Genomic DNA, 10,968 nt, shown 5'->3' with positions numbered 1-10,968 from the left:
TAGGACATAACACAATGACGTAAGGGCGTCGCACGTAAATTGACCACCACGCGATGGAATCACCAGAATTGTCGCTTGTGATTAGTCAACACACTTTACGTCAATAATTTGCGTTGCATCCAAGGCCGTGTTTCCACAGCCGAAATTTAACCGATTCCAATCGAGAAAAATTAACCGATAATTCACCGATAGACTGCCTGTGGAAAGGGGGTTTAACCGATTCCAATCGAGAAAAATTAACCGAAAATTATCTCATTCAAATCGGATAATTTTCTGATAAATGCGATCATTGTTACACTTTGACCTAAGGACAAATTGCATTTATTTTTTAACTAACTATTTAACTGGTTGGTTAAAAAATTAACCGATAATTTTGTTTTTTGCTGCGGAAACACGGCCCTCGTGAAAACCACAATTTTATGGAATTATCATAGTTTTTTTTTCACTATTTTGTATCGTAAACTTTGACCTAGTTGTATATGTTGCCGATTGATGGAACAGAAAGAGAATTTATAAATCCGTCCACATTATTTAATGCTCTGTCTAAAAATAGTGTGATGTGCCCAAATGGTAATGATATGCTTAAATATTAGTGATATATATAGTGATATGACATCATCATGTCCATATGGACACATCACATTTTGTTGTCACATCAAGTTTGATAGTGTAGACAAGGCTTAATGCAATATATTTCATGTTGCTATGAATTGTCTATAAATAATAGTATTTGTAAATAAGCACAGCCTTTTATGAATATACTATATTCTTGTATGATGAGTAAGAAAATAAACACCAAAAACGCTTGTTGCAAAATATTCTTTATTTATCTGTATCATTTTATCATGTTACAACGGTATACGTGTGTTGGTATGAACTATGTTGGCCTACTGAAAAGCCATCGTACACGACGAAACGCCACGTATAAACCACTCATAGTGAGGCTAAAGCGTGGTTCACACTAGAACACAAGGCAGCGACGTGCCGACGCAAAGTGCTGTATTGCGTAATCACAAGTGGGAACCGACGACGCAACAGTGCTGTAAACATCGCAGATTTGATTTCACGCAGGCGGGGGAAAACACAATTATCGGAAGGGCATTTGCTTACGTTGCGTAGATTGCGTTAAGTTGCGTCGCTAGTGGGAACCACGTTTAAGATTTATCATGTCAACATTTATCATAAAACAATAATATAATAGAAGAAAAAAAAAAACTTTACGCCGTCCGATTTTGATAAAATAAAAAGAAAACAATTGTTCAACATACAATAATTAAAATGTCAATAGAGCGATCAGATTTAAGGCCCGGTCACACCTAACCGATAACTATCGGACGTGAAATATCGGTCGTGACTTATCGTTCTCAATCGCGGTCACACTTCAACCGAAATCGTTTCGTTGTGATGACGCCCCCAACGGTTAGAAAAAGTTGTTGTTGTATGTACGTAATTAAAGTTAAAATTACATGATGGCAGACGAGAGCGAAGAAGTACTTCTGATGTATTTGTTATTAAGAAGACAAAAACGTCGACAAAAAAGACGTAGATTGTGGGTACACCCAATCAATGAATCTAGGCCAATGTATGGGGAATTCCATACATTGTTCAGAGAATTGTCTTCTCATGAAGACAAATTTTATGAATACTTCAGAATGTCAGAGCAACAGTTCTATACTATTTTAGACTTGGTACGAGGTAAAATACAAAAGGAAGACACCTTCTTTAGAAAGAGTGTAAGTGCAAAGGAAAGGCTAGCAATATGTCTTAGGTAAGTATATAATTCTTAAATATAATAAATTAATTGAGCACTAATCATAATTAGTTAGTACTACAGGCCCCTAGCTAGAGCAGGCCTCTCTAGCGTCTAGGGTACAGTAGTACCTACTTTAGTAACAGCCTAGGCCTAGTAGTAGCAGTAGGCCTAATAGTAGTACTACTACTACAAGACTAGGGTGAGTTACTGTACAACTAATTATTATAGACCTAGGCCTAGACTACTACTGATCAGTAACCCCACATTTTCGGCATTAATATTGCTGTGAGATTATTTTGTTATTTTTTTTAAAAAATGAAATAAAAGTTAAGTAATAAATACTCAAACAAAGGAGACTCAACACTGGTTAATTCAAAATTAAAAAACGGTTATTTTAATTGCCTTCTTTGAAGTATTGCCAGCTAAATTAAAATATTTAAAATACTGCAATTTTAAAGATATTGTGTCATCCCGGAAAAATACAAGTTAATTTATTTTTCTCGTCAATGTTGTTAATGTACAAAAACAACATTTTTCAACAACCCGAAAGTGTTGTGGAACAATAATAATAATCAATTTATATACAATTATTTTTATAAAATAAAGTAAAATTTAACAATAAAATTCAAAACCTAAAACAAATACTCTATCTCAGCCTCATGAACCAATTTGTGAATTTTAAATCGGATGTCAGCCCTGGCCCTTTCAGGCAGTTTTCTTAAAATTTCAGCCATTGACAAAAAAAAACAATGAATGTCGTCCTTCTTGTTTTCTTTCTGATCTTCCAGATACTTCAAAATTGATTTGTCAATGTCAACACTGTCACTGTCATCTGGTAACTTTCTTTTTTTTGGTGTGGGTTTTTGTGTTGATGTGTGTGGCAAGTCTGGAATGTCCTCATCACTAATAATAATATTGCTTTTACTTAATTGTTCACTCGGACTATTGAGGTTACTTGAAGTCCTGAAATGAAAAACAATTGTTAATGGTCTACAGACTTATATTACCTTTGATGTGATATATACATTTGAACCACAGGCAAAATGTTCATTTGTTTAGTAAATATATTATGTTGTTTACTATTTATACAGAATTGAATTAATTATTATTATTAGATTTTACTTACTCTCTGTGTTGGATAAATGGTTTTAAAAAGGACAAGATGTCTTCGAATTTGTACTTCTTTATGTACTTTTTGGCATCTCCACTTTTAGATGCAGCTTTTCGTTTACTGCTGCTGTAAGCATCCCTGATGTTGGCCCATTTCTTGCGTGCCAAGTCTCCTTTAAATATAAAAAAAAGTGTAGTTTTAAAATAAACATTGAAAATATAAATATCATGTAAACAGCTACTGTAGTACAACTAATTAATAGTTACAATAAACATTATTTATCTATTTTTTTTTGTGTTGAAACGTTATACAAATCAACTGTCAACACATTGCATACTGCACATTACATTTTAAAGTCAAGTAATAAATTAAAACCATTTATCTTTTTTTTTACAGATACTTGGCTACTGGAGACTCGTACAAAACTATTTCTTTTAGTTACAGAGTCGGAAAATCAACCATTGTCAACATTGTGCCTGAGGTGTGTGATGCTATTTGGCAATGCATGCACCCTCAATATATGCCTGTTCCAACAGAAAATGAATGGAAAGAAGTAGCAGCTGCATTCGAAACAAGGTGGCAGTTCCCAAACTGTGTTGGGGCAATAGATGGGAAACATGTTGTTATTCAAGCCCCACCAAATACAGGATCAACCTTCTTCAATTACAAAGGTACTTTTTCTGTAGTACTGATGGCTCTGGTAGATGCCATGTACCGTTTCATACTGATTGATGTTGGAGCATATGGTTCCCAAAGTGACGCTGGAATATTTGCAAAAAGTGCAATGGGCAAAGCGATACAAGCCCATCAATTGGCTTTTCCAGCTGATAAAGCATTGCCAAATGCACCAGAGCTTGGTAAAGTTCCCTATGTCATTGTTGGGGATGAGGCATTTCCACTGAAATCAAATATTATGAGACCTTATCCTGGCAGTGAACTTGATGACAGCAAACGAATATACAACTACAGACTTTCTAGAGCCCGGAGGATAGTGGAAAATGCATTTGGCATTTTGGCAGCAAGGTGGCGTGTCTACCAAAGGCGGATGCAATTACAGCAACACAATGTGGACAAAATAATCAAGGCTACATGTGTACTGCACAATTTTTTACAGAAGACGGGTGATATCAATGCACAAGTAGATGCTCAAAGGTCTGCACATCATAAAGTCATACAGAACCTGCGTTTAACAGGAAATCATGCCTCAAATGACGCAATAGCAGTCAGGCACACATTCAAAGAGTACTTTATGTCACCAGCGGGTGAAGTGCCATGGCAAAGGGATGCTTGTTTTGGCAAAGCAGTTTAATTATTCATAATGAAATAAAAGTAGATAAAATGAGAAACATTCAATATTATTAATTAATAATGTTATAATAATGCCTAACAAAAAATGGTTTATTTGCTGTAACATTGTGGGACGGTTGTAAAAAAGTTTTTTGTCATTAAATATGTTATGTTTAAAATAATTTCATATCATAGTAATATATTTTAGTTTTAAATTACATTTCAGAGTTGGGAAAAAACATCATTTTATTATTTTAATATATTTTAAATAATGATATGGCTTTGGTAAACTTGAATATATTTGTTAATGTTGTTGTTGAATAAAATCTATTGTGAAGGTTATTATGCAATATTACTATAGTACTAGCCTAGGCCTAGTATTGATATTCTATTAATTATTCGAGAGTAATAATATATTTGTTAATGTTGTAAATTTAATAAAATCTATTGTGAAGATTATTATGCAATATTACTATAGTACTAGGCCTAGCCTAGGCCTAGTAGTATTGATATTCTATTAATTATTCGAGAGGATTATAATATATTTGTTAATGTTGTAAATTTAATAAAAATCTATTGTGAAGATTATTATGCAATATTACTACTAGTATTTTTATTATTTTTCATTTCATAAACCATATTCTGTGGCCTACGCTTACTAGTTAGGCCAAGTTGGTCCACCAAATGATAATTGGTTCACTGCCCGCCGTAGTCGTACACGTGCGCGCGTGCTGACTGACATCTGCAGACTACTGTCTACTCTACATCACTAGGCTAGACCTAGAAGAAATTACAGACGCGCGCCTAGCCTGGAATAATAGCTGTTAGTTAATCACTTACCAGTCATTCCAACCCTCTCGCCAATCTCGTTCCATATATCATTTTTTTTAATTTTGTTTTTGTATTCGGCGTGTCCCTTGTCATACAGAACTGTGTTTAGTTGAACGTTCAAAATCAGTGTTTCCAAAACAACGTCTGATGTTGTGTCAGCCATCGCGCCACATAGTGGGGTGCCTTAGGGTCAAAAACGTTACACGGATGACAAAGTTTTCAAATTTTGCACATATGTTCACTTGGACATACAGATTTAAAAAATCACTGTAGCCAAGAAAAAAAAAGTATTTTATGACCATATTTGGAGTATTTTCAAAATGGCCGCCAAAACAAAATGATGGTCCATATCTTAGTAACCGGTAGGGGTACAGAGTTCATTTTAGTGTTAAATTGCTTAGAACACATATGTTTCTATTCACTCTAATACAACATTTTATTAGAAAATGGCCGGAATCATCATTTCCGGAATTGTGACCTTTGACCCTAGTATGGTCATATCTCGATAACTACTGACAGTAGAAACATGAGGTTGGTCTTAAAATATTCACAATATACATGTTAGTATTTGGTCTAACGAACTATTTTTCCCAAAAGTGACTGGAAATCATAATATTGACCTTTGACCCGATAACCTCAAATTTCGTTACCGAATGCGCATAAAATCAAAATATTGGGCTTAAATTGTCAAAAATGTATATTTTTGTATTAATTAAGGTAATGACTGAATTTGTCAATTGACCAGAAGTAATGATATTAACTTTTGACTTAAATTTTGTTTTATATCACTACAACATTGGCAGTAAATCGTCAAACACTTATTTTTCACGCAATACATTGTTTTCTCAACAAATTTAAACAATTACTTTTTCATATGATATGTTTGTTTAGAATGATTCAGATTGTTGTATCTAGAGATATGGCCTACCTGGTTATGTGTAGAGGAATGTTACATTTTACTATGCGTGATTACATTTCCAGATTATTTTCTGCAAGTTGTAAGCTTCAATAAATTAATATAACTGTTTTGCAGTGTATTATATTTACAGTTTACACTTCTTCATTTTATATTTCAAACCTCAGTTATTAAAAAATAAAATAAATAATAATAATAAGTATTAACTATGTCTTAGAAATAATAAATTCTGACACGGATCGTCTGTATTCAATTACGAGTAATATTATCTGGGACATTTGCAGCTGCACAGTTCTGTACAAGGGAGGTTGGATTTGGCACATTTGCAAGTCACACAACCACGGTCAGATTTGCAGCCACATTTGATAAGTTCATTGCAGGCCTTGGCTGCTTCTGGTTTAGTCATCCAAACTGGCTTCCAATGTGTGTCTTCTAATGTCCAACCCCAATCTTCTGGAGTAGGAATAGTTGGTTCAGCATTCTGACAAGTGGTCCATATACCTCCTTGATATATGGCTCTTTTCACATGTTGAAGTAATGCATCCTACAATATAAATGTAATATAATGTACAAACAATGCTGTTTAGTTGAATAAAAAAAAGTATGCACTAAGTATAAGTTTAATTGTATTCCAACCATTCAATTTTAATTACCTGGGTGGGTGGAACATGAGCAATATCCTTGTTCTTCTGTGAAAACATATTTCGACGGGCTTCATTTACTGATAATGATATGCTGCTTTTGTTGTATAGAAGAATAGTGAGCCGCTCAATATGTTTGAAGTTGAGAGAAAGACAGTCAACTTGTTGAAAAGGATGTCTGTACATGGAAAGAAATGCCTCTGTTGCCTCTGGAAATGATTTCCATGCTTTCCAAGCACTCTTCTTACTCTTACCGAAAAATGAGGATGTAGTGTCACAACCTGAAAAAGCATGGAAAAGTGGAAGGGCGCATGCCATGCTTTCACCTAGATGTCTACACATGTTGTTGATGTTATAGTAACAGAAGTGATTACCAGTGCCGAATGCAACCCACAGTTTCAGTTCAGGAAATCGATGGCAAAGATTGAAAAATTGACCAATTAGAATGATGATAATGTCAGTATCCACAGTTCGCACCATGATTTGTCTTGCACCATGCTCCAACGAGTGCACCAAATGAATTACAATCCTGGTATCTGCTTCTTCTTGTGTTGAGTTACTCATGTTGTTTCCTTTAGATATGACTGATGTACCCTTTGTTATGTACACATTCTTGTTGTCTGTAAATGATTGTTGTTCAACTAACTCAGACAAATATAGGAATAGTTCCTCTTTGTTTTTGGAATTAAGAAGGAAGTCTTTCCACTTGACAGGTGTCTTGGTTTTTGGTTCTACTTTTAAGCGTACACCTTTACCTCTCTTCTCTCTAGTAGATTCTTTAATGCTTGATGAAATATATCTATCCCACACAACATCTATGCGGCTGGTTGTCAATAATTCACGCTTAATAAAACCTAAAAATACTTGCTGGCCAAATTCAAGAAAGGTAGGCGCAGTGGGCAAAGTGTGTATAAGAGTTCCTCCGTCAAATATTTTTGCATCAAAGCGGTTTGGTGGTTCTGGTTGACCGTCACAGTTAAGACATTTCAGTAACTCTGACTTTGTCCCAAAGCGAAGCTTACCATCGTCTGAGAGAGCAGACACACAATATCATCAGTCTTGAACTGCTTACACATCGAGTAAGTTAGAGATTCCTCAAGTTGAAGGATTCGTTTGTAGTTGATGCTTATACCTAACTGTGCAAGTTGATCTATGAGTAGCTTACTTCTGGTATTGGTGTGAATAAGCATCCCAATGTAAATTGGTAGAGGTGGTTCTCGGTTTAGGTTATGACGCTCAGTAGGCCTACCAGTTTCTTCTCTTACCTTCTTCTTGGAGTTATAAGAAATCAATTGGGATATTGTAAGGCATGTCTGTGAATTGTCAACGTGCTCCTTCGTGTTTGGCCCATATAAAATCATAGCTATCAGCATTTTTAAACTTGGTGATACCATCTCTTGGCAACGAGGAGGAAATGCCCCTTTGAACTGAAAACCATCCGTCATTTGAAAAATATCTTCTCTGCAGATTTTTGCAACCTTTGCAAACAACAGCGCTTCTTCTTCATACTGTCGACGATGCACATCTTTCCACATTTGATATATGGCCTCTTCAAAAATTAAAACACATTTGTATCCATCAAAATGCTCATGTAGGCCCATGGTTTCGAAATGTTGTAGAAGGATTTCTTTCAAGCGCGTTTTATTAAATGATATATTCTCTCCAAATTGATGAAGACGATCTTCAAACCAAGAATGTAAATGTGATAATTGAAATAACAATGTTCCCTCTTCTACTAATCCCTCTACATAAGAAACCAATTCTGCAAACACTCTGCCTTTCACACGATCTCTTTCTGTTTTAGAAAAAGACAAAGTATTGCTTTGATGTTTTCTATATCGATTTCTAAATTGCGTCAAACAATCCATGTGGTATTTTGCTGCAATAGCTACTAAATCACCATTCGAAATAGTAGCAAGAAGATCAAAATCATTCATTTCTGTCGCCATTCTTCGAAGTATTTTTGTCAGTGACACCTTTGAGTATTCATGAAGCTTTTGAAATGTATCTTTTTTGCAGAAAATACAGTTATTTCTGCTAGGACTTGCAACTTTCTGTCTTTTTGAAGACCGCTCTTTCGTATCTATGTTTTCTTTTACTTGATGTTTTCTTAACCTTTCCAGCTTAGTGTTGTTGAACTTCAAATGGCAAGAATGATGCCACGAGGCACCGTTTTTAATAAAAGCCTCTGGTGTACCATGGTCTCCATATTCTAATGAAAGTGGTGAAGCTTGTAGTTGCTTAAAGCCGTCTACATTGTTTAAAAACGCTTCGTACACACATCTAGCATTAATGTTTCCTCGTTTTTGTGGACACCTTAAACTTTCCGATGTAACAGACTGGCATATAATGCATCTTGACCAGTCCATTGTAAGTGTTTACTTACACCTAGTCTAGTCATAGGGCTAGTGTCTCGAACATAAATTCTGTGAAATATATAGAGTAAACTTAAACAAATAACAATCCTGATAGTTAAAAAATAATTATGAATGTTTTTCTTTTATTCATTTTCTATCATTCATGTTTTAACCAAAATATGTGTAAGAAGCAATTCCTGTACCTATGGGTCCTAAACCTATAGCCTACATCAATTATTTAAAATTATTTAAAAAAAATTGTAATTATTAAAATTATTTAAAGTTAAATTTAATAATGATGTGTAATTGCAATATAATTTTTCACAAAACTACACTTGGGACTCCCTGTAACTAAGCATTTGCTAGGCCTATGAGAGGCATCCGCTTTGCATTGCCACAGTCGTTTTCGCCGTGGAGGTATGCCTAGCAACGAGCCTGTGTTAGCCTAGCCTAATTGATAATCAATTTAAATGCTTAAAAGAAACAAGAAAGTAAATTAATGGTAACCTAATGCTTTAAAGTGGTAAATCAATATATATATTTAATAAAAACACTTGTTTGAAATCAACAACTGCTTTATAAGCATAAAAATACTTACCACTTGGCAATTATCCACCTGTCAACACGTTTGACTTCATAAACTTTTAGCCAATCAGAATGCCGGATTTTATGAATACTCATTTTGGAGGGAAATCTTTGTCTAGGTAATACTATAGTAATTGATTGTATATAAAAGGGGTTCTATGGACCTTAAATAATGAAATCATTGTTATTATTAGTATTTATTATTCTCAAATAGAAACTATTATAACAAATATTGTGATTTATTTTAACTGGTCTTTGGAATGTTAAAAAATAGATTATGTCGAAAAGGCACTGCTTCTCTATAACACTGAAGTTAGTTGTAGTGATATAAAACAAAATTTAAGTCAAAAGTTAATATCATTACTTCTGGTCAATTGACAAATTCAGTCATTACCTTAATTAATACAAAAATATACATTTTTGACAATTTAAGCCCAATATTTTGATTTTATGCGCATTCGGTAACGAAATTTGAGGTTATCGGGTCAAAGGTCAATATTATGATTTCCAGTCACTTTTGGGAAAAATAGTTCGTTAGACCAAATACTAACATGTATATTGTGAATATTTTAAGACCAACCTCATGTTTCTACTGTCAGTAGTTATCGAGATATGACCATACTAGGGTCAAAGGTCACAATTCCGGAAATGATGATTCCGGCCATTTTCTAATAAAATGTTGTATTAGAGTGAATAGAAACATATGTGTTCTAAGCAATTTAACACTAAAATGAACTCTGTACTCCTACCGGTTACTAAGATATGGACCATCATTTTGTTTTGGCGGCCATTTTGAAAATACTCCAAATATGGTCATAAAATACATTTTTTTTCTTGGCTACAGTGATTTTTTTAATCTGTATGTCCAAGTGAACATATGTGCAAAATTTGAAAACTTTGTCATCCGTGTAACGTTTTTGACCATTTTTTCCCTTAAGGCACCCCACTAACAGAGGAGGAGAGGAGAGGAGGAGTGGAGAAATTCACTGTTGATGACAGGTATGACGTACCATCATCTGATTGGCTAAAAACAAAATTATCGGGCGATACAAAAAAAAAATCGCTATAGAAGCCATTCGACCGATTTGGCTCCCGATGACCGTCTCGATTATCGCTCTAGTGTGACCGCCCCCGCTGTTATGCACTATACCGATATTTTTGTATCGATATCGGTCTAAAATATCGGTAAGGTGTGACCGGGCCTTTATACGATTTATTGGTACTACGTTTCGTTGTTGATATTAATGATTGGTTCCCACTAGAGACGCAACACAAGGGCGTAACGCAACTTAAGTGAGTTGACCAATCACAAGCGATGGCATGGATTATTCAAACTGTCGTTTATTATTGGTCAACACGATTGCGTTGCGCTTACGTCCTTGCGTTGCGTCCTAGTGGGAATCAAGCCTAATATTGATTCGCAACTTCCTATAGAGGGATGCGGCAAGATAAGTGGTTCTCAAAGAGTGTCTGTTTGGTTTTTGCAG

At 34.7% G+C, this 10,968-nt stretch overlaps 3 protein-coding genes and 1 long non-coding RNA gene across 5 annotated transcripts in view; 1 reads left to right on the top strand and 3 right to left on the bottom strand.

Moving 5' to 3' along the window:
* The window catches only part of LOC144835993 (leucine-rich repeat-containing protein 23-like), a 113,615-nt gene extending 110,734 nt beyond the window's left edge, over positions 1–2,881 (bottom strand). For both annotated transcript variants that reach the window (XM_078691156.1, XM_078691159.1), the window contains exon 1: positions 2,877–2,881. The gene's annotated coding sequence lies outside the window, so the exon portion shown is untranslated. The remainder of the gene's footprint in view (positions 1–2,876) is intronic.
* LOC144836014 (uncharacterized) lies at positions 1,312–5,144 on the bottom strand. Its single transcript, XM_078691183.1, has 3 exons — positions 4,992–5,144; positions 2,880–3,036; positions 1,312–2,716 (listed from the first exon to the last, which is right to left on the bottom strand). The coding sequence occupies exons 1-3, from the start codon at positions 4,996–4,998 to the stop codon at positions 2,386–2,388; spliced, it is 495 nt and encodes a 164-aa protein (XP_078547309.1). The 5' UTR covers positions 4,999–5,144; the 3' UTR covers positions 1,312–2,385.
* Positions 5,145–5,214: 70 nt separating this feature from the next.
* LOC144834806 (uncharacterized) lies at positions 5,215–9,759 on the top strand. The gene is made up of 2 exons (XR_013611010.1): positions 5,215–5,553; positions 9,263–9,759. It is a non-coding gene; the product is annotated as an uncharacterized LOC144834806 (long non-coding RNA).
* Positions 5,917–7,202, bottom strand: LOC144834805 (uncharacterized). Its single transcript, XM_078689754.1, has 2 exons — positions 6,552–7,202; positions 5,917–6,442 (listed from the first exon to the last, which is right to left on the bottom strand). The coding sequence occupies exons 1-2, from the start codon at positions 7,101–7,103 to the stop codon at positions 6,164–6,166; spliced, it is 831 nt and encodes a 276-aa protein (XP_078545880.1). The 5' UTR covers positions 7,104–7,202; the 3' UTR covers positions 5,917–6,163.
* Positions 9,760–10,968: the final 1,209 nt, after the last annotated feature.

Source organism: Antedon bifida, chromosome 2 (genome assembly GCF_963402885.1).
Source record: "Antedon bifida chromosome 2, ecAntBifi1.1, whole genome shotgun sequence".
NCBI lineage: Eukaryota > Metazoa > Echinodermata > Crinoidea > Comatulida > Antedonidae > Antedon > Antedon bifida.
This window is presented reverse-complemented; position numbering and strand designations above follow the sequence as displayed.

What these genes read in the sequence shown, in the direction of transcription:
- LOC144836014 (XM_078691183.1), bottom strand. An exon ending in CCATTTATCCAACACAGAGA is followed by an intron (nt 2,717 to 2,879) that starts GTAAGTAAAATC and finishes TTTTCATTTCAG; the next exon opens with GACTTCAAGTAACCTCAATA.
- LOC144834805 (XM_078689754.1), bottom strand. Translation starts at nt 7,103, where the DNA reads ATGAGTAACTCAACACAAGAAGAAGCAGATACCAGGATTGTAATTCAT. An exon ending in CTCATGTTCCACCCACCCAG is followed by an intron (nt 6,443 to 6,551) that starts GTAATTAAAATT and finishes TTTATATTGTAG; the next exon opens with GATGCATTACTTCAACATGT.